The sequence below is a fragment of the Seriola dumerili genome, unplaced genomic scaffold, assembly GCF_002260705.1.
Source record: "Seriola dumerili isolate Sdu_G_001 unplaced genomic scaffold, Sdu_1.0 BDQW01000258.1, whole genome shotgun sequence".
NCBI lineage: Eukaryota > Metazoa > Chordata > Actinopteri > Carangiformes > Carangidae > Seriola > Seriola dumerili.
In genome coordinates this window covers 532,301-553,167 of record NW_019174513.1, presented here as the reverse complement: position 1 = coordinate 553,167, position 20,867 = coordinate 532,301, and the positions used below count along the sequence as shown (strand labels likewise).

Sequence of the window (20,867 nt, the reverse complement as noted above, 5' to 3'; positions counted from 1 at the left end):
TTCCTTGTGTGTCAGTGTTTTTGCTTCCTGTCTTGGTCCTGTTTCTGTGTGGTGATTGTCTGCCCCGCCCTAATGTGTTTCACCTGTGTGCAATCACCCTTGCCTCCTGTGTCTATAGTCTTTGTGCTCCCCTTTGTCTGTGTCGGTTCGTCTGTTTATCTCTGGGTTTGTCATCATCTGGTCGCGTTGCCTGTTCATGTCTGGTTCGTCCCCAAGCTGTTCATGTCCGGTTTGTCCTTAGTCTGTTCATGTTGCCTGTTGTCATCCCCTGTGCTTCTCGTGTTTTGGCCTGCTGTTCCTTCTGGTTGCCTGTGCTTGTTTTTTAAGTTCTTTTGTTTAATAAACCTGTCTGCACCATCTCCCAAGTGTTGGCTGCATTTTGGGTCCACCCCTACTTACCACATACCCTGACACTTGGTACATTCTGCAGCATATTACCCAATATGTGACGTGAAAGAAGGCGTGAAATTAATTACCTGTATTTGGAAAAACTCTCCCATCTCGAGCAAGATGTGTTTGGCATTATTGTGTTCCTCTTCACTGTTGATCCCTGCCTACAAAGGTATAGTAAAATGGTTAGGAGAAAGTGTATGACATTTTCTGTTTCTGTCTCTCGTTTCGTCTGGTCATTTTCCAACCTTTTTTCAAAGCCCGTTCTGTAACTTTTAATTCACTACCACACTTCAGTGTCATCACCATCATGTCCATGAGTTTTTTTTTCCTCTCATGTGTTTGCAGTATAAACACACTCAAATATATTTGAGCCACAGAATCTTTGCAACTCAGCCACATAATATCAAAGCATATCTTTAAGTGTTTAAATCGAAAGGGTTGTTAGTCCCACCTCCAGCTCTGCTCTCTGTTCTGGAGTCATGATTTCCATGGCTGTCACTACCAGCCAGCTGCATTTGTTGTCCTGGATGTCTGTACCAATCTTTCCTGTCACAGCAGGGTCACCATAACAGTCAAGGTAGTCATCCTGTAAATGACATACATGGGATGGTTATTAACTTGGTGTCATGGTTTGCTATGGCAGACACCTTTTGTTCGTTTTGTTTGGACTTTTCGCACTACCTGTTTTATTTTGTAATTGGATTCCTTGTGTGTCAGTGTTTTTGCTTCCTGTCTTGGTCCTGTTTCTGTGTGGTGATTGTCTGCCCCGCCCTAATGTGTTTCACCTGTGTGCAATCACCCTTGCCTCCTGTGTCTATAGTCTTTGTGCTCCCCTTTGTCTGTGTCGGTTCGTCTGTTTATCTCTGGGTTTGTCATCATCTGGTCGCGTTGCCTGTTCATGTCTGGTTCGTCCCCAAGCTGTTCATGTCCGGTTTGTCCTTAGTCTGTTCATGTTGCCTGTTGTCATCCCCTGTGCTTCTCGTGTTTTGGCCTGCTGTTCCTTCTGGTTGCCTGTGCTTGTTTTTTAAGTTCTTTTGTTTAATAAACCTGTCTGCACCATCTCCCAAGTGTTGGCTGCATTTTGGGTCCACCCCTACTTACCACATACCCTGACACTTGGTACATTCTGCAGCATATTACCCAATATGTGACGTGAAAGAAGGCGTGAAATTAATTACCTGTATTTGGAAAAACTCTCCCATCTCGAGCAAGATGTGTTTGGCATTATTGTGTTCCTCTTCACTGTTGATCCCTGCCTACAAAGGTATAGTAAAATGGTTAGGAGAAAGTGTATGACATTTTCTGTTTCTGTCTCTCGTTTCGTCTGGTCATTTTCCAACCTTTTTTCAAAGCCCGTTCTGTAACTTTTAATTCACTACCACACTTCAGTGTCATCACCATCATGTCCATGAGTTTTTTTTTCCTCTCATGTGTTTGCAGTATAAACACACTCACCATGTACATTGCAGCTGCCACTGGGAGGTAAAAAGAGTAGAAGGCAGTCTTGTATTTTACAATAGCTTTGTACCTGAAAGAACAGAAGAGAAACCATTAGATTAATTTGCTCCGGTAAACAATATTCGCAAGATTCTTCTCTGCAAACTTAACAGATTTCACTTCATTACCTCTCCATTGTGAACCTGTTGAGGTCAATCTGACCAGGGGGGGCTGTCATGAGGTCCAGAGCTTGGCCAAGCTCTGTCTGGAAAGATGTCTGAAGCACACAGAAATGCAGTCAGAATCCTGTGTTAGTGTGCGTGTGTAATCAATCAGTACGTATAGTACCTCAGTAAACAGCTCCAGTAGGTGAACGTAGTACGGCTGGTCCCTGCAATGTCTGCGTAGTAGTCTGTAGATTGACGCTTCTAAGAGAAATGAATCATTGATGGCCTCCAGACCGATTCCATCCTTAAAAATAAGCACGGAGGAATGACGTGAGAAACTGAGCCAACCGACAACATTTATGGTGAAAAATACCACACAATAATTACCACACTACAAAAAAAGCCTTTTTAGTCTCTGTGTAAGTGGAATACATCAAGTCTCACCTTCTTGTACCAGCAGGGCTGTCCTCTCCGAGTCACAGATGCATCCATGATATCATCTGCCACGAGGAAAAATGCCTGAAGCTGCAAGAAATGGGGACAGTTATAACACTTAATGACTTAGAGGATGTCAAACCACATGCAAATGGTCATTACAACAGCCAGTCTGACTCTGTGCTTAAGAGATTAAGTTTCAGCAACACTTTGGGTTGCACATGAAAAAAACAAAACATAACAAATACATGAATCTATAAGGCTAGAGTCTGAAAAAAATCTTATCAAATCAATAAGGTTAAGATAACAGGTATGGATTAATTTGCTGATTGTGTTAATTAACTGGTTTGAAGTATAACAAACACTCACTCTACTCTGTTCAGCATTCGTCGTTACAAATAACGTAAATCTTTAAAATGTGGTAACAAATACATAGGTACATGTTTAAAAGGGGCATAGTAACCTTAAACAGGTAGGCAGCTTAGTTTTTGTCAAATGTGAACAGGTAAAAAAATGTGACTTGAAAGGACTTGGTGCATTAGTGTGTATTTGTCTATGGAGCAATGTGACATTGTAACTTGTATATTCCCCTTTAACATGCCATAACATACTGCATACATACCAACTCAATGCACCAGCCAACCAACAGAGCCCGCTGTACAATGTCCTGGGTGAGCTGAGAGGGTGGGAGAAGCTCCCTCAGTGAGCCAATCACAGACAGGCCTCGGTTCCTCTTTCCTCCAGGGGCATTGTACAGCAAAACCTATGAGCAAAGGGTGCAGAGAGAACCTACGTGAAACAGCAGTTCAGCACTTGTCAGACAATACTCGGCATGGGACAAGACAACATACATACCTCTCTCAACCTGTTGAGAGCGTCAGCCAGCACAGGATCGGCGAGGTCCCTTTCTGTGAGCTCTGTCACCAGCTCCTGAAACTGGGCTTCAAACAGCTGAGGGTCTGACAGCAACGCTTTTTTGGTGTGCGTCCCATTGCAAGTGCTGTCTCCCTGGAAAGACGAGGTGCACAACAGAAGAGGCGTGCTTTTTAATTTAAGCGGGGACACCGCCAACCACACTTTAGTGGTATTAATGACCAAGCTGAGCAACCGTCTCATTCCCGACCCGCCAAGTGTCCTGACCAACGATAAACAAGCTGTGGTCTATCAGACTGTACCAACTACTAAAGAAATGACATAGCGTTAGAAAATTGTTGTTCCGGGTGAGGAAAACTGCCAGGCTAGTCTAGTTAGCTCCATGGTGTCATATCCCGAGAGCAGTAAGCAAGAACAAGGATTAGGTGAAGAGAATTACTATTATTAGCTAGCAAGTTCCGTTGTCAGGACAAGAAGCGTTAGCTGACATTAGTCTACATTGTCCTCCTGCATCCTGTCAGTTAACTAAGTTAGCTTTAGCATACCGAATCAACGTAATTTCTGTTGGTACACATGCCTTTACATACCATAATGATAAAATCCAGTTATCCCAAACTGTTCAGTATAATACAGCAGAAAAGCTTATCTTCTGTTTCTTAGTCTTGCTGTCCTACTGAAGCCTGTGAACGTCTCTTAAAACCAGGATGTGTAGATCGTAGTTCGCTGTCCCGCTACCGTCCGTTTTATTACAACGCAGCAGAACTAGGTTTCCCAAAACCCCTTGCGAGTAGTGCATATGGGCGTGGACTTCGAAGGCTCCATTTGACATTGAACGTTTTCATTGGCTGCTAGTATCGAACCAGGATGGGCTTTTACGTGGACTGACCAGTAGGAATTGTGAAGAGGCGGGGTTTAAGTGGAGTGGTGAGCTTCAAGTATTGTAATCAGTATTACTGAATGAGGAGAAAAACTATATTAAAAAAAGGACAATACAGAGACAAAAAAACAAAGAATATTAGGTTTACAGTATTTTCTGTGATTGTTTTCCTTCGAAAAATGTATAAATCATAAACATAGGTATTTTATTTTATGTCTATTATTTATTTCGTATGTTGAAATACACAACTTGCATTGAAAGTTTTGTCATTGACACTGCATTTAAAATCTGGAATAGGTGTCATATTTAGATACATTTATTATTCAGGTTTCAAGGCTCTATCCTGTTAAGCCTGCCATACAGATATACATCTCTTCAAATAAATAATGTTTTATGCAAGACAGGAGGTAGAAACACAGCTCAGTGCCTTTATAAGGGTGTGTATGAGTGTGCCTGTATCTGTGTGCAGGCTGAGTGTGTATGCGTGTAAATTTTTAAAATTAGTTACATACATATGAGTGTCTCCAAAATGTGCCTTTACTGATATGGAGTCAATATCATCACTTAGTGAGCACACCAAAAAGACTTTCCAAAGATAAAAACTCCAATCTGACACGCTTATATTGATATACTTGAAAATCCAGTATCCAGAGCTGCCAGACTCATCACATGTTCATTGTCACTGGAGTGTCAGCAGCCCAAGGTGGCTTCTATTTTTCTTCTTCTCCATTTAACCATCTACACACAACCCCTTGCAAGTCCAAAGGGAACCGTGCCAACACATAGTGTGAAGCACGACCTTGTAACAAATAATGTCTGTACATTTATTGCAAGAGACTCTTCATTTCATCAGAGTCATAGTGCAATTTACACCTCTTTATCTTACAGGATCAGGCTGCTTTAGCCTGTGTCATAGATATGCATGTGCATTTGAATCATTTTCAAACCCCATCAAAATCAAATTAGGATGCAGAGGCCTGTTTGGGGCCATCTGGCAGTAAACTTTGGAAACACTGCACATCTTTGACTCTGACCTTTCCCTTCAGCTATCTATTAACACAAACACATTTCAATCGCTACTATCATAGGTCTTGGGTGCAAGAGGAGAAAAAGTAATAAGCATTGTCAAAACATGCAGATAAAGACATTCTGAGGACATGTTACTTAGTTACACAGACGGTCAGGATCTAATGCATAAGGTTCCTGCTGTCCTCGGGAGGCTGTAGCAAAACATGCACATATGCAAATCAAACCACCGTGTCCAAGGGGCCACCCACAGAGAATACATTGCAAAAGCTGAATGTGTGTCTGTGGCGTGCAGTACTGTCAGTGTTAGAAATGCTGGCTGCCTTTCTTTGAAGGCTAATGTGGGGATGTGAAAGTGTGGAAAAGTGGGAATCTGAATTGCAAAAAAACAAACAAAACAAAACAAAACAACAACAAAAAAACATTGCAAAATTAGCAACTCAGTCAAGGGGTTTTAATGTGAGAGCATTTGTCCTCATGTGCAACCTCATCTGTTTATCTTACATTGTACTCAGCTAACTATATGTTTATTGAGATGCATTTTTTTTTTTATCAATGGAAGACAAAATAAGGGTTTCCATGATCACTTCACCTGAGCGATCCTGTGGATATATAGCAATGTACAAAAGGGCCAGATGCATATTGCAACCCATTATTATGTAATAGATCGAATGTACATGTGAGTAAGTGGTTGTTGTAGCATGGAGTGCTCATTGAGTTCTGTCTCCAGTCTTGAGGAAAAGATGTTTCCAGATGACTCTTGAGAGGGAGAAGGTGGAGATTACAGCAGAAAAGATGCTTCTGGTAGGTTGCTCTCAGCCGATAATGGATTTGTTCTGTTGGAGGAAAGACCACGCTGGCCAGAAATAAGCATCAAATGACTGTTTCACTGATGTTGACCAGTGAATTAAGTGTGAGCTCTGGGTTGATGTTCTGAGTGATAAAGAGCACCACTGAATAAGGCCATTTGCACAGTTGGCTTCAGGAAACAGGAAGTGGCAAAGAGAAAAAGGAGGGAAGACTTTCAAAATATCAATACTAGATGTTTTTACTTGAATAAATCCTGCTCATCATCAACCTTCCTTTTTTTCCCTGCAACCCTGCCATCTTGTATGCCTCCTATTTTCCTCCCCAATCCCTCCTTCACCCTCTTCTCCTCCTCACAGTGCAGACTCTGAGTAGAGAGCTCCCGATGACCCATGCGGTGGATAAGGCGTCACCAATCGACGTAGTGATGCTGTTGAGGAGGAGCTTAAATCTCCACAGCTGCGCAGGTGGATCCCCTCTGGTGCTCGGCCGCTGTAGTGCCGGTTGTGTCGACTGTCACTATGGGAGTGGTGGTGTCCACGATGATGAGGAGGATGATGAGTGTGCTGGTTGGGCTGTCCTCGGCCGGTGCCCCATGGGGTCCGCAACACCTGACAATGATTTTATCAAGCAAACATTTAGACAAAAACTAGACAGCCTGATGAAGATAACTGGAGATGCACGTAACTCATTGTAGAAAGGTAAGTAGAGGAGTAACATGATCTTCCATGTCTACAGGTGCATAAATGAAATTAGATTAAGCAGAGCTTGGTGTCATACTTGCTCCAGGGGTAGGTGGTTGGTGGCAGCACCCTCAGCTCCACTCCGCCTCTTAGGCCCCTGCCCTGTGCTCCCAGCATGCTCGGATGAGGGAGCTAGGTTGCGTTTGGAGCGCTGCAGGAAACGAGCCACCAGAACTCGAGTCACCTGAAGGAAAAGAGAAAAGATCAGTGTAGGGGTGACAGAAATAGGGCAAACAAACAGCAGTCCAGCTGTTGCTAAGAAACACATGGGAACTGTCAAGTTCCGTTAACCCTGTCTTTTCAAGACTTGCCTTAAGGTCTCCGAGGGAACGGTGGCAGTCTTTAGGTAAACGCAGCGGCGATGTGGGTGGGGGTTTGGCGGGGACTTGCACCCCCGTGGCTGCTGATTTCATGCTGCCTTTCCTTGGCAAAGCTGCAGCAGGAGGCAAAGACGTGCGGGGCAACAGACATGCCTCAGACGATGGACCTTTGGAGACAGAAAAAAGAAAAACGGAGAAAGCTTTTTACGCTCAGTAGACAGTATTTACCACTTCCATATCTGGCATAGCCGTGGGTGTGCTTTATATATATATATATACATATATATATATATATATATGATAATAAGACAGCTTGTTGTCATGCTGTGTGTGTGTTGCAATATAATATTCAGTTCGTAAAATGTAGGCTAATGAATATAGGCTACTTAAAATCTTAAAGATACAGACATGTAGAGTAATTCATGCAGTGAAGCCCCTTAACCATGGCTTATCTTTACCAAGTGTCAGCAAACATTCATAAATCAGACCATCTGAAAATAATGTAAACGAGGAGCTGGTGAATCACATTATTAGCGGAATCTAATTTATCAATCTGAAATCAAATCACTGTTAATTTAGATGTTGTGGAGGAGTTTCATGAATCACATCCACATGGGGACAGATTTGCATGTCTCCTCTGGTGCTTAAATCTACACTAGACTCTAATAATGTTTGATAAATGATGGCCATTAGCTGCTGAGATATATCTCATCAAAACAACATAGATGTGTTCTCTTTCAGACCAGTCAGACACCTGTACACCACATCTTAAAGCCCTTTATATAAAAGCTTTTACCTGTATCTATAGAAGCTTTGCTGTCTCCAGAAACAAAGTCAACTAGAGAAGAGGGGACAAAAGGACAAGTTATGGAAACTGTAAAACTAAAGTTAAGAAATTTTCACCTTGGCGTCTGAATCACCTGTATCAGTCGAGGAGCCGAGGCCCGGCTCACTGTGTGACCTTACCAGGCGTAGCAGCCCTTCACTATCCCCTCTTACACCCTCTCCATCCTTCTCACTCTTCCCTGCCGTTCGTCGAAGGTACAGTGACTGATGTGGAAGGGGCGGCCCACCGCCCTGACCACCGCCCTGCTCACTGGCAGCTGAGGAGGATGAAGCTGGAGCAGCAGAGGAGGTTGGAGCAGTTCCTTGGTGTGAGGGAGTGGAGGGGCGAACGCGAATCTCTGGGATGGAGGATCGCTGTTGAGAAGTGGAGCTCCCTATCGCTTCAAGCTGGGAACAGCTACTAGCTAGCATGGCCTGGCGACGCAAGACTGGAGACCTGGAGCACGACACAGGAGAACTCAGAATATGTGTGTACTAGTTACAGGCTTAAGTGTGGATTTGATTTTAACTTAAAAATTAGCTTACAGCCCAATCATTTTGCACTATGATGAGTAAAAAAACACCATACACCACCATGTCTATGCCCTCACCTGTATGTGGTGGTGGCTGTGCTGGGAGAAGAGCAGGAGTTGGACCTCTCTCCTCTGAGGAAGCGCCTGGCTCTCGGTCCTCCTGCCAGAGGACTCTCTGGTGTTTGAGACTGAGGACCACGGAAGCTGAAGTACTCCCCTCCATCTCCCCCATCTCCCCCCTCACCAGCTGTCCTGTTGCCCCTCTCCCCGTGGTGCCTTAGCCCAACCTCCATCAGACAGGAGTCCTCAGATGGGGAGGAATCATCAGGGATGTCCACAATCTCTGACATCAACAGAGATCCACTGTCCATGGACACTGGTAAATATGAAATGGTAATCTGTTATTATGAAGACCAGGATCTATGTATGTTATCTGAAGCGTATACCTCTGTGTGACAGGTAAAGTCCTTGTGTATGCTGAGTTTCCTTCATTTCATTGACTTTGTATACTCCGTTAAAGTCAGCAACTTACTCTGATCATTTGTCTGAATTGATTAGACAAGTTTTTAGATTATGTTATTTTTTCTGGGCTATGTTTATTGTGTTTTTATCATCAGATTTGATCTCATTTAGACAATTAGTGAACTTTTAGTCTTTTTTTGGAGTTTACATTTAAATATGAACATTTTGCCCCAATGAATTAAATCAGGGTTGCAATGAACACTTATTTTCATTAGCAACTGTTCTATTATACGATAATCAATTGATCATTTAGTATATAAAATGTCAGAAATGGGGAGAAAATATAGCTAGATTGTACAAATCTAAAGGCCTCTACTGTTTTCTTTTTTTTTTTTACCAAGACTTCAATAGTCAAAGAAATATTAAATTGGCATTTATATAAAAAAGATAAGAGCTTTTAATATTCACTATTATGATATTATTGATTCACTGTTAATCAGCTAATCGTTGAATTTAAATGTAACATTACCAACATTACCAACATTGCCACTGACTCCTGTCAACTAGTACAGGTGAACCTGTCACGATGTGATGTTTTCTCACCTTCTCCACTGAAGGCAGTAGAAGTTCCTCTCTCTCCAGACAGCTCAGTGCCGTGGGGGTCAAACATTGTTGCCTTAGCAGTCACAATAGAGAAGGATCAGCATGATCACTAGGTGCATCACACAGAACAAACAAACAAACAAACAAACACACACACACAGACACACACACACACACACACACACACACACACACACACACACACACACACGCTCACCTGGCTGACAGCTCTTTGTCCCATCACAGCTTCATAAGGAGGGGGGCAGTCAGTAGGGTACAGAGGAACAGGGCTCTCCATCGAGCCATTATAGGTGATGCTGGACATTAATACAAAAATAATCATCTTACACTCTGTTATCCAGGATGCTGATGCATATTAAAACACTGAAAGCGCCTGCTCTATGTTTGTTACCTCTGAGCGTCTGTCTCAGAGCTGCAGGTGTACTCAGGCGGATAGTAGGGAGGCGGAGGGATGGGTGGGACAAACTCCTCAAAGTCCATGATGTTGGTCAGGAAGGCATCCTGAGGAGTGGTGCATTCTGGGTTGACTGACCGAGAGCGATGGGGGGCCAGCTAGGCAGGGAGAATAGGAAACACAGCATCGTCCAACAGATAGATGGTTATAGGCTGTAACATTCGTACAAAGTGTTTTTAAAATGTGAACCCTGAATTTCTTAAGGCAGCAGTATAGCTGAATTTCAAAGTACTTCAATGTAAAAAACAAACAAAGAACTGCTAGTCTGGTAAATGTAAAATGTGCTGTGTCTGTACTCACCAGGTGCACAAGGTCCAGGGAGAAAATGTGAATACTGCAGGTAACAGTGGACAAAGTACAGATGATGGTGGAGAGAATGCTGAGACCACAAGCACTGAACAAAAGGTCCTGCAGAGAAGTATGCATTCAGAAAAATCACAACTCCACAATAAATCAGCATTTTATTTGTAGTAGAGCATATGTCATATTTAATGGTTAACTTGGGCAATAAATTGATAATCCGGGTCTAGATACACATCCTACCCACCTTCAGCTGATGTCTGACTGAGTGGCAGTCAGCATTCAGGTAGAGGACCAGGTTCTCCTCCTCTGTGATGGAGCAGGTGTGAGGGGGCACGCAACACACACACAGACCATTCTCCACCTACACACATTCCCATACACAGAGGATTGGTGTGAAGTACTCATCTGCACACTAAAAACATATTCACTCAAAACAAAAAACTATTTCTGGCACGCTCCCCGTGCATCTGGCTATAAGGGCATTTCAGCATGAGGCAGCAGACAACACTTGCATAATGTTGTGTACCTGGCAGGTGAGCATAGATTTGACCATCTGTGCATTCTGACAGGAGAGCATTGAGCCGGCCAAACTGAGGATCACACACACTGCAGATAGCAGCATGAACAGTGACACCTGTGGAGGAGCACAGAGATATGATATACAGCAGGGTGTTAAACCTGTGCCATACAGTCCTGATTGTATGTAGAGTTTTGTTCTTCTAACTAAAGACTACAGCCTGTAATTCCACTGAAAAACACACCGTCAGCCAGAGAGGTGTTTCAAAGGTCAAGAATAAACTCTGAACCTCAGTTTTTCACAGTCGTCAAAGTTGCCAGATAAATTGGACATCTACAACTGGACAGACTCCATCTGCTGATGACGATCAGCTACTAAACTGAGCTTGTCGTGAAATTGGTTTCTCAGCTTTTCTCTTCAGTTCTTATCATTCTTGAATGGTGCCTCCTTCAAATGGGTAAATATGTCAAATCACCACAACCTGGTTGAAAAACAGTGAACCTGGGCTTCTACGGCCCCTGGAGGTCTGGGGCCCTGGGGTACTCTTTGCCGTGTTGGTAATCCAGCCTTGCTCCATGGCACACAGTTCTACACTTATAGCTTAGAGACTTGAACGCTCCTTTTATCAGATGGAAATGTACATACCACCAGTGTCAAAGGTCTCCTCCATGAGATTATCCCAACTATTCCTGATGCCACCACCTGGTAACAAACACCACATAGACAAGAAGACACACACTTTAAGATCTCTTGTTTCATTCTTAACGCTGTATGTTGATGTCAGATTTACACTTACAAAGAAGCCAGCCCAGAATGGACAGGACTGCCTCACGCGAGCTGAGGAGGTGAAGGCCATGCTGGTGAAAGAGAAGGCCAGGACCATGGCCCCTAGGCCCAGGTGGCAAAGCCCCAGGTACAGGAGCAGCCGTGCACCACCAGGACCCCGGCCCGACATGCCCCTGCGGCTGTCTGACCAGCCTCGAGACCCCGAGGCAGAGGCCACGCTGCTGGAGTCTGACGGTGAAGGCATGATAGGCTCGTCTGTGAGCGGAGGAGGCCGGGAGAGGTTTCACACTCACTCTGGGTTCGTAAAAAAAAGTTTGGTTGTGTGGGTAGAAGCACAGGAGAGTAGAAGAGGGAGAGACATAAATGCTGGCTTCAGAGCTCCACTCTGTCACAATTATGCACCAAGCTCTCCACTGGCAGGTGCCATAGGTGCTGCGCAGTGCTCCATGGTGTGTGCACTATAGTCCAGTCAGTGAGTCCAAGAACTTTGTCAGCAGAAAGTTGAGAAATGAGCAGCTGCTACACACTCACAGCCACCTTACTCGCCTCATTTGACATTTCAGCCATGATACTAATGTTGCTTGAGTCAATACAGTGTCTCTTACACGCCGTGCAGTTCACAGGCCATTATAGCTTATAGAGTACAGTCTATACCATTCTCCTACTTCTCTGATTATAACAGTCACACAAACTGAGCTAGTTTTTTTCCCCAGTCTTCACATCATATACTCATTTGCTTTTTGCTGCTCTCTCCTCTTCGTCTTCTGCCGTCCACCTCTCCCTCCTCTCGCCAGTGGCATTGCGGTAACTGGAGACCGGAGCAGGCCGCAAATTCTGAAGCATCCCAAAGAAAACCCAGCTGATCAGCAGCGATGACATGAGCCGGTCATTCCGTGGTCTGTCCACTCAGGAGGAGCTAATGTGAGCTCCCGCGACCTTATGTTAGGTCCTCATCCAGTCACCGACAAGAGGAGGGGGAAAAAAAAAGACAGTGTGGAGATCAAAAGCCCCAAGATCACATCGGGTTCGTTCGGGAAGCGGGACTAATTACCTCGACATGAACAGGAAATAAATATCCTACATCGATTTTCAAACTGCACCAAAAATAGCAGCAGGGCTGGGATGAATCTTTCCTCGCGGGTTTCGATCTTTGACAACTCCACCTCGGGGGTTTTGCGGTCCACACACACGCCCCTAGACCCCCCCCGCCCCCTCCTCCTCCTCCTCCTCCTCCTCCTCCTCGGCCTCGTTCCTCCCTGCAGTCACGCGGGCATCCCGTTCAGCCCGTGTGTTTGTGTCTGTGTGTACATGTATCCCGGACGTTTACCTCACTGCCTCCCACCAAACGTCACATGAACATAACAACATAGCCAAGAGCCTACCTATGCCCGGGATAACATGTTGAAATCCTTCCACGTTTATCTTTAATTCTTCCTTTCACTCGCCCCTCCCTCTGCTGCCCTCACGCCTCTCCTCTGTTCCCCGGTGCAGCTCTGACACTCAAAGAGGAATGTATCGTGTTTGCAAACCGAAACCAGCCCGACGTGATGACAAGGCACGCAAAACGTGCAGGCAACTTGAAGATGCGGCAGAACGCGCGCACACCGTTGTGGTGCTGATGCTTGGAAGGAGGGGCGGTTGCCTAGCGACAGACTCCAGTTCCTGCTGCTGCAGCAACGAGGGGGAAAGAAAACATCACTGTACTGGCCGATGTACTGGGAGGATAGTAGTTAAAAAGAAGGCGAGGAGGGTTCAATTAGTGTCCCATAGGTGCCTGGTCTAATCCATATATGTCAACAAACAGATTGGAGCCATAAAGGGTTCGTAAGCTACATGGCTCTGTTACTGGTAAATACATAATATATTACTGCTTTATAGATCAATTTTTAGCCATTAAAGATAACAACTCTTGGGTTGCCAGGTTATGAAAAATCCACCTCCATAATGACATATATGTCTTTTTTGCTCGATTTTTATAGATCAAAATCCATTGATAAACTGCTTGACTTGACTCCACACAAGAGAAAAAAAAAAAAAAAATCTAGGAACAAGTGGCATATAATATTAGTGGCATAGTTATTGTGCCAACACAAACCACAACACACATCTCATGTTTACAGTTTTGCATTTTTATTCAGCAAGTGACAAAATCTTGTGGCAGGACTAAAAATACACTGAATGTGAAAGAAACTTGTTACAGGAAATAGTATATCTGGGCAGAAAAAAAAACTGTCAGGATCAGATGAGCACCTGTAATCAGAGTCATTTTGAATGATCTGAAAATTTCCTGAAGAGGAAGACTGTCAAGTCTGATGTAGCTAATGTGTGGTAGTGTTTAGTCAGAGATTTACCAGGCACTTCAGATAAAAGGCAAGATCCACTAAATCAATTCCAAATGAGGGACAGATGAGCACCACTGCTTCCCAGCCTCTCACATCCTGTCTATTCACTTGCTTTATCCATCATTCTTTTATCTCTCTACTCATCCTCTCATATTGCACTTATCTCAGTTTCCATCCTCCACATTCTCAATCCCTTCATCTATTAAAACAAAGTGTTCGCTTCAGCCTCAACAAACAACCGACATCAACTTGTTTAAATCATTAACGCAAAGAGCATGTTTTCAATTTCTTATAGGATGTAACAATGAAATTTCTATGTCATGCACTCAGTGTGTTCAGAGTCAACTGGGGCTGTAGATTTTGTAGAATGCATCATAACAGCATTATAATAATGCTGTGCACTATTCAAACATCTCATCAATTCTCAACGGATATGCACAAAATAACCATAATGGAATGTAAATATAACTTCAGCCAACATTTAAAGCTCAATGTTCAGGTCATGACATCTATTTGTTAAGGTATTTATGAGCCACTAAAAATGCTGAGAAGCAAAATATGTCCTCTGTTTCTCATATGGCACTTAAGGAATGGGATGTCTACCTCTCTGTGCTCTTGTAATATTATACAAACCATCTGAATTTGAAACAGTCAACTGACAAAAAATTGAAATTGCATTGCCAAACAAAGGTGTTTCACGACTTATTGTTCAATGATTTTAGCATTTCCATCTAATTTCCATCTAATAGAATCATTTAAATGCCCGTGGCCCCGTGAATTTAATGACATTTTGGGCAAAAGACTACAACCAGGAGCCTGCTGTGTGAACTGTATGTAATGAATCAAAACACTTTATAACAAACTCTTCCTCTGCCACTGAACTACTAAAAGCTATTACTGCATGTGCTCACACTTACGCGGTGAATGAAATGGTTCCATTAAGCTGAAGTTTGTTTTTTGTTTGTTTTACTAAAGAGCTACCCAGTCCAGAAAAGACTTTTAAAACACAGCTGAAGTTCTTCCAAGTCATTAAACAGTGGTGATGTAGGGTTCATAATGTGATGATAAGCTAAAGAAATACAGGGTGAGAAATAGAAATGTACAACCGTACTAAACATTGTGGGGACTGGTTTTTGAATTTGCATCAGGGCTCAGTTTAGGGCCATTGAAGACTCCACTTCACCAACTCTTCACGACTTTTACACACAGTAGAATTCGCAAAAAATATGTTCCATGTGTAATACAGGCACTATCTCAAAGGAGTAATCTATAAATAATTTTTTATGGCAAATTCTTGGAGAACAAAAGTACAAACTCTTGTAAAGGGAGTATCAATTGTTTAGCTATAAAAGCACTTTTTGCACCTGTGTGTATTTGACTTTTAAGTCCACCAGATGGAGACAGAAAACATGTTGCACTGTATTCCTCCAGTAATACTGGTGTGTTCTTAAATCTGTATTTGTATGGCATTATCGTCTGTGTGCTAACTGGCACATCTAGAGAAGAACACACTTGGAGGTTTTTTTCTCTGTGCTGCTGGTGATCTTCACCTCTCGCCCTGTGGGGCCCTGCCAGACGAGGAAAAACAGACAAAGAAAAAGAAATTACACACACAAGCAGTATAACATACATCTCTAATCCCATGTTTATGGAGGAACAAAAGCTTCAGTTTGGTGTTATTTGGTATAACAAGTCCATTCTGACTCACTGGTTTCTTGCTGGATTTCTGTAGTATGTCACGTGCCAAAGCCAGAAAAGACTAAAGAAAACAAAAAGATAAGATGAATGAGAGAAAATGAAAGTCAATGTCTGCAGCATATGTATACTATCATAACAAAAGCAGCTTAATGAAGTGTCAAGACAGTGTTTTGTTAGTCTGTGGTTTTCTTTCCGGCTCACCTCCTCGACATTAATGCTGGACTTTGCACTGGTCTCGAAGAACCTGATGCCATGATCCTTAGCCAGCTGTCAACCACAGACACGGAACTGGTTACAGGTCAGGATATGAGTGATCATAACTTACTGCTTCTTATCTAAAGTCAATTCAAAGCTGGCATATTAAGAATGTGACATACGCTGTCCCTTCCTCAAATAATCACCACCTTGTATAAAGTTAAAAGAGACTCCATATTAATAATCTGTTGTTTCATTTCTATTGTTTCTTTCTCACAATTAAACTACAGCAGCTCTTCATTCTTCCATCCATCTACCCACTATTCTGAATGACAGTACTTTCTCAATACTGATACTTCAAAATTACACTTACAGCTTACAACATATGGGCTGTAATTACATCGCTGTGAATGTTGTCTCACCTTTTCTCCTGTCTCCTTGGAAACTTTCCGCTTCGCCTCAATGTCACACTTATTACCTAGCAACATCCGACTGACCCCAGCTGATGCATTCTGGGAAAGAGGGAACGCAATTAATTGATTAGGGCAAGTTGAGTTGGGGTGTACTTAGGTAAAGGTGCTTGCTTGGCGGCAGACACAGATAAAGAGATTAAAGGGAATGGAGAGCAGAAATCTTAACATGAAAGTCTGAACTGAACAACCAGAGTGATCTGCACTTGAGAGGAAATAACAGCAGCTGCTTGCAGCAGGAGAGCGGTCTCTGCGGTCACTGAAAGTATCAGATAAGATGTTTCATTAAAAATAAATAAAAGTAGGGCATATGTGGACGCTGACTGTGGGTCTGTATTCACAGTAATCGTAAGTCGTTGATTTTAACGTCCATTTTATGAGATTGTGTGAAGGTGTTTTACTACGCAGTGTGCATTCTTTATATGAATACTTTCATATTTTCCTCACATTATGTCCTGGTGTGTCCAACAAATGAAATAGTAGTAAATGAAATACTACATTGTCTCAAAAAAAACCTACCTTGCCAGTGGAAAGATTGGCTCACTTGGTGGTATTTAGCCATGTTTTGATTTGATCTGTTTAGGTTTAGGTTTAGTCCTATTGATAGATGAATAAGATAAAAATAAAAAATAAAAACTCCTGCAATTAGACAATCATCAGGTAAAACTATTTTTCACTGTGGACAGTTTTCGCTCGGGCTATGTCTTCAGTAGAAAGAAGCTTAAGGGCTGGAATATGTTTTGTGTGATTTGGATGTACTGACCCTTTAAAATCACCAGTTGTGCAATGACCCTAGCTTTGTTGTTGCAGTGAGTAAAGACCCATACTCATGACTAATATGGCTCCCACTGACTATGCACTGTTTTTAAGTATTTCCTGCTTGCCTTTGTCATGGTTAAGTGGAAACAGACTCACTTCTTTGATGCTCTTCATCCAGTTCTGAATGTTTTCGAAGGACTTCTCGTCTGTGATGTCGTACACCAGGATGATGCCCTGACACACAGAGACGAGAGAGGGGGGAGAGGGGAGAGTCAGTCAAAGGTACAGAGCCAACACAAAGGGGCAGTGATGTCAGCCTGATTATCCAGTCTGCTTGTTCTGCAGGCGTCCTGTGCTCACCATGGCCCCTCTGTAGTAGGCTGTTGTAATGGTCTTGAACCTCTCCTGCCCTGCTGTGTCCCTGCACAAAGCAACACACATTCAAAGTCAAAAAATGTGCACTGATGCGTGCGTACCTCGCAAAAGACTCAAAAACACAACAGTAGTTAAGAGAAAGTTGTGAGAGATGTAGAAAAATGCAGAGTGATGCATTTAATGTGCATTTTACACTGAATTTAAATGTCGCTGTAACAACACCCTCACATGACATGAAGTGGCACTCTGGACAATAAACCCTGTCATAAAATCCTGATTTGGAGAACAAGAGGGAGGTTCCTCTTTCCTCTCAGGAAAATGAGAGAGGCAGGCAGAAAACAGACGAACATGACTCAGTGTATCAGCTTGTTCTGCTTCCACCAAATCACAGAACAACTCCAGAAAGCAACCGTCTGTCACCTCTTACCAGACTTGTAGTTTCACTTTCTTTCCGTCCACTTCAATGGTTTTCACTTTAAAGTCGATGCCTGAGAGATAACAAGAGGACAGGAAAGAGCGTAGAGGAGGAGGAGGGGGGCAGAGAATGAGTTAAATACCTCAGATATGAACTAAAAACACACCCACCCAGGCACACACACAAATTGCAGAATATATAGGTCACCCTCACTTGGATGGGGACTGATTCATGGTCATTTTCACTGTGATTTTGACCCCTCAGTGCACTCCTGTCCACTGACAGACATAAAGGAAAGATGTACAGGCCTGAGGGATGCACTGTCTGTGAGTTATGTTTTCTTTTTCTTTTCTTTTTTTGTCCTGCTGGATGCACAAGCTGACAGACAGACAGACAGTAAGGGGCAGAGGAGGAGGGGGGCTGTCCTGTGCAAAAACTGAGCATGCCAGAAAGCCAACCATTCTTCTGGGAACGTAGAGATGGTAAAAGAGATAGGAATGAGGGTGGGTGGACCTTCTGAGAGCCAAGTGAGAGGAATGAGATCTGAGAGAGAGATCGGAGAGAGGGTCAGGGAAGACACAGCACACACATTCAACAAACAGGAAAAAAAAGAGAGATAAAAGACAGAATGAATATAAGAACAAATAAGAGAGCACAGACTAGTTGAGACATGAAAGCAGTCGGACAAACCAGTTTGTGCAGTGCCGGGCATCACATAGAGGAAGAATGAAATGTCAGCAAACATTTGTCCTGCTCACATCCCAGGTTTCAGACAGGCCAATCATAAGCTGCTGCAGAAATGTCGTATAGGTTATAAGGCAAACATTACACTGTAACAACGTACCGATGGTGGAAATGTACGTGGAGTTGAAATTGTCCTCAGCGAAACGAATGATCAGACATGTTTTCCCCACTCCGCTGTCCCCGATGAGTAACAATTTGAAAAGGAAATCATACTTTTTCGCCATGGTTGGAGCTGTTCTTCAAAGTTAAAGCAGAACTCAAAAGGGGATAAGTTGGAGTTGTCCCTCTATAAAAGATCCTTTTCATCGACTTACGCTTTAAATCTTGATTTCTTTCCTTATGATTCAAAACAAACAGGTTTTTAAAAAATGTTACGCCATGTAACGAGTGGATCAACTTTTCCTTTTTTCCTCGCAGACTTGTCACCGGTAAATTCCGATCCCCCTCAGTGCTTCTGGATAGAGTGAGCTGGATAAAGAAATACACTCCATCCAAAGTTAAACTATCTACTGCAGATCAGCCTTCATCATCAAATCTATTCGAGGTGCATTTTACAGTCCTCCGACAGTCAGTATCACTCCATTTACAAACATACCGGGGTGGCTACGTGTTTTTTCAGCCTCCAAAAAAAACTTGCTGTCGGCCCAGATCCCAGATCCGCTGAAAGGCTACGTAGTGTGGGAGTGCTTCATGGGAGTTAATGGCACAGACCTGCGGACACCCAGTATGATCACTAGATGGCGCCGTTTAATCAGAAGTTGTATAACTATAGCACACCTGAGGGGACGTGAAAAACTATGTCTATCTACAGAGACCTCACAAAGTGAATTGTAGATTCATAAATGATCAAAAATTATGCAAGCAAAATAAATAAATAAAATCATCCTTGTAAGGAATTTGTGTGGTAATGTTTGATGCATCCTCCTCTTTTTCTTTTCTTCTTCTTTCTCTTCTCTTCTTTAGATGAAACGCATCATGAAGCGGATTGAGTTTTCTCCTTGATATGAAATATGGCATAGTAGGCTATATAATAGTAGAATATAAATGTGCTAGATAAATAACCCTTGCCTTGCCTATCAGAATATCTACAAAAAATGCCACCGCATTGACATCATTAATATGTATATGTGTGATTTGTTTAGGCCCTCCACCATCATCCATCCATCATTCAATTGCAGAGTGGCAGTGCCAACATTTCAGCAGTTTCACTACAACCTGTGCCACCCTCAGGCAAGAATAAACAATACAAACAGAAGTTTGACACTGATTCCCCCAAATTGGCAATGGGAGTTATCTGCAGTTTTCCGTCTAAGAAGTAAGATGAAGAAGTAAATGTGTTTGTTGTTTGTGTTTTTCACTCCACTCACATATAAAAATAGAATAAAACAAATTGACTTAAAAATAAGTCTTTGATGGCTGTAATTGGTGTTACATAACCAGACATTTAATTAATTAGGCCCATGGCATCTCATTTCATAATAGGTTAGATTAACAACCAGGAAAAGCTGGCAACTGCCCAAGGGCCACAGCCCCAGAAGCCCCATATTTACTCCAAACCATTTGGGTCTCCATAATTTGATTGATTGCAAATTTGTTGGTAATTTGCACCATTAAAGTACTACAATATCACAGGTCCTATGATTTTAGTTTTGACACCTGCAGTGTGGCCGTTTGTAAAGTTATGTTTTATGAAATTGCTTTCATTTTTCCTGTGTGCCAAGTAATTAACACAAAAAAAAAAACTCAAGCAAAGTGTTATTATTCCTTCATGGAAGTAGCTACTGTAAGGCTGCAACCAAGAATTACTTTCATTATCAATACATCTGACATTTTTTTCCTTTAATAACGGATTGATTGCTCAATAAATAAAATGTCAGGAAATAATGAAAAACATCCATCATTATTCCCTACCCCCGAAGTTAACTTTTTCTTGTTTTTTTCTAACCAGCTATAGTAAACCCATGATGTTGAGTTTACTGTCATGTTTGAGAAGCAGCGAATTTTAATCATTTTATTTAACAGATTAACCAAAATAGCTAATGTTCTGTCAATCAACTAATTGATTAATCAACTAATGATTTCAGCTTTCGAGTAGGCTATTGATTGGTTTCTGGGTGCCTGAGTCAATAGAAAATTACGTTATTGTGTAGTTGGAGGTTAACATATTAATACAAATATGTTAAATTGTATCTTATATAAAAAACATAAACACACACAAATACCAACAAAAAAACCCAAAAGTCATTAAATTTTTTTAGTAGGTTTTTCTTCCTCCGGATCTTTACGT

General features: G+C 42.5%; 3 protein-coding genes across 3 annotated transcripts in view; all 3 read right to left on the bottom strand.

The window, feature by feature from the left end:
* Positions 1 to 4,044, bottom strand: part of fdps (farnesyl diphosphate synthase) — a 10,795-nt gene extending 6,751 nt beyond the window's left edge. Inside the window, exons 1-9 of the mRNA XM_022756730.1 lie at positions 3,893 to 4,044; positions 3,288 to 3,440; positions 3,055 to 3,195; positions 2,442 to 2,522; positions 2,179 to 2,301; positions 2,019 to 2,107; positions 1,849 to 1,921; positions 1,572 to 1,649; positions 845 to 979 (exon numbers count right to left, since the gene is read on the bottom strand). Of these exons, the coding sequence (XP_022612451.1) occupies positions 845 to 979; positions 1,572 to 1,649; positions 1,849 to 1,921; positions 2,019 to 2,107; positions 2,179 to 2,301; positions 2,442 to 2,522; positions 3,055 to 3,195; positions 3,288 to 3,440; positions 3,893 to 3,895 (876 nt within the window). The 5' untranslated portion in view covers positions 3,896 to 4,044. The remainder of the gene's footprint in view (positions 1 to 844; positions 980 to 1,571; positions 1,650 to 1,848; positions 1,922 to 2,018; positions 2,108 to 2,178; positions 2,302 to 2,441; positions 2,523 to 3,054; positions 3,196 to 3,287; positions 3,441 to 3,892) is intronic.
* A 362-nt stretch (positions 4,045 to 4,406) lies between these two features.
* fam189b (family with sequence similarity 189 member B) lies at positions 4,407 to 12,754 on the bottom strand. Its single transcript, XM_022756810.1, has 14 exons — positions 11,593 to 12,754; positions 11,442 to 11,498; positions 10,806 to 10,913; positions 10,524 to 10,640; positions 10,277 to 10,384; positions 9,914 to 10,074; positions 9,719 to 9,818; positions 9,502 to 9,574; positions 8,515 to 8,812; positions 7,999 to 8,360; positions 7,875 to 7,916; positions 7,070 to 7,245; positions 6,796 to 6,942; positions 4,407 to 6,626 (listed from the first exon to the last, which is right to left on the bottom strand). Exons 1-14 carry the CDS (start codon positions 11,824 to 11,826, stop codon positions 6,369 to 6,371), a joined length of 2,241 nt encoding a protein of 746 aa, XP_022612531.1. The 5' UTR covers positions 11,827 to 12,754; the 3' UTR covers positions 4,407 to 6,368.
* A 936-nt stretch (positions 12,755 to 13,690) lies between these two features.
* Positions 13,691 to 19,257, bottom strand: rab13 (RAB13, member RAS oncogene family). The gene is made up of 8 exons (XM_022756766.1): positions 18,681 to 19,257; positions 17,849 to 17,909; positions 17,407 to 17,467; positions 17,203 to 17,280; positions 16,240 to 16,329; positions 15,824 to 15,889; positions 15,633 to 15,683; positions 13,691 to 15,492 (listed from the first exon to the last, which is right to left on the bottom strand). Exons 1-8 carry the CDS (start codon positions 18,802 to 18,804, stop codon positions 15,421 to 15,423), a joined length of 603 nt encoding a protein of 200 aa, XP_022612487.1. The 5' UTR covers positions 18,805 to 19,257; the 3' UTR covers positions 13,691 to 15,420.
* Positions 19,258 to 20,867: the final 1,610 nt, after the last annotated feature.

Bases quoted from the DNA above. Each gene is read 5' to 3' on its own strand.
- rab13 (XM_022756766.1), bottom strand. From the start codon at position 18,804: ATGGCGAAAAAGTATGATTTCCTTTTCAAATTGTTACTCATCGGGGAC. The intron at 17,281-17,406 runs GTGAGCACAGGA...TCTGTGTGTCAG, and splicing joins CCTACTACAGAGGGGCCATG to GGCATCATCCTGGTGTACGA. The intron at 15,890-16,239 runs GTGAGACAACAT...TGTGGTTGACAG, and splicing joins CCAAGGAGACAGGAGAAAAG to CTGGCTAAGGATCATGGCAT.
- fam189b (XM_022756810.1), bottom strand. From the start codon at position 11,826: ATGCCTTCACCGTCAGACTCCAGCAGCGTGGCCTCTGCCTCGGGGTCT. The intron at 8,813-9,501 runs GTGAGAAAACAT...CATATTTACCAG, and splicing joins TACTGCCTTCAGTGGAGAAG to TGTCCATGGACAGTGGATCT. The intron at 8,361-8,514 runs GTGAGGGCATAG...GTCGTGCTCCAG, and splicing joins ACAGCCACCACCACATACAG to GTCTCCAGTCTTGCGTCGCC.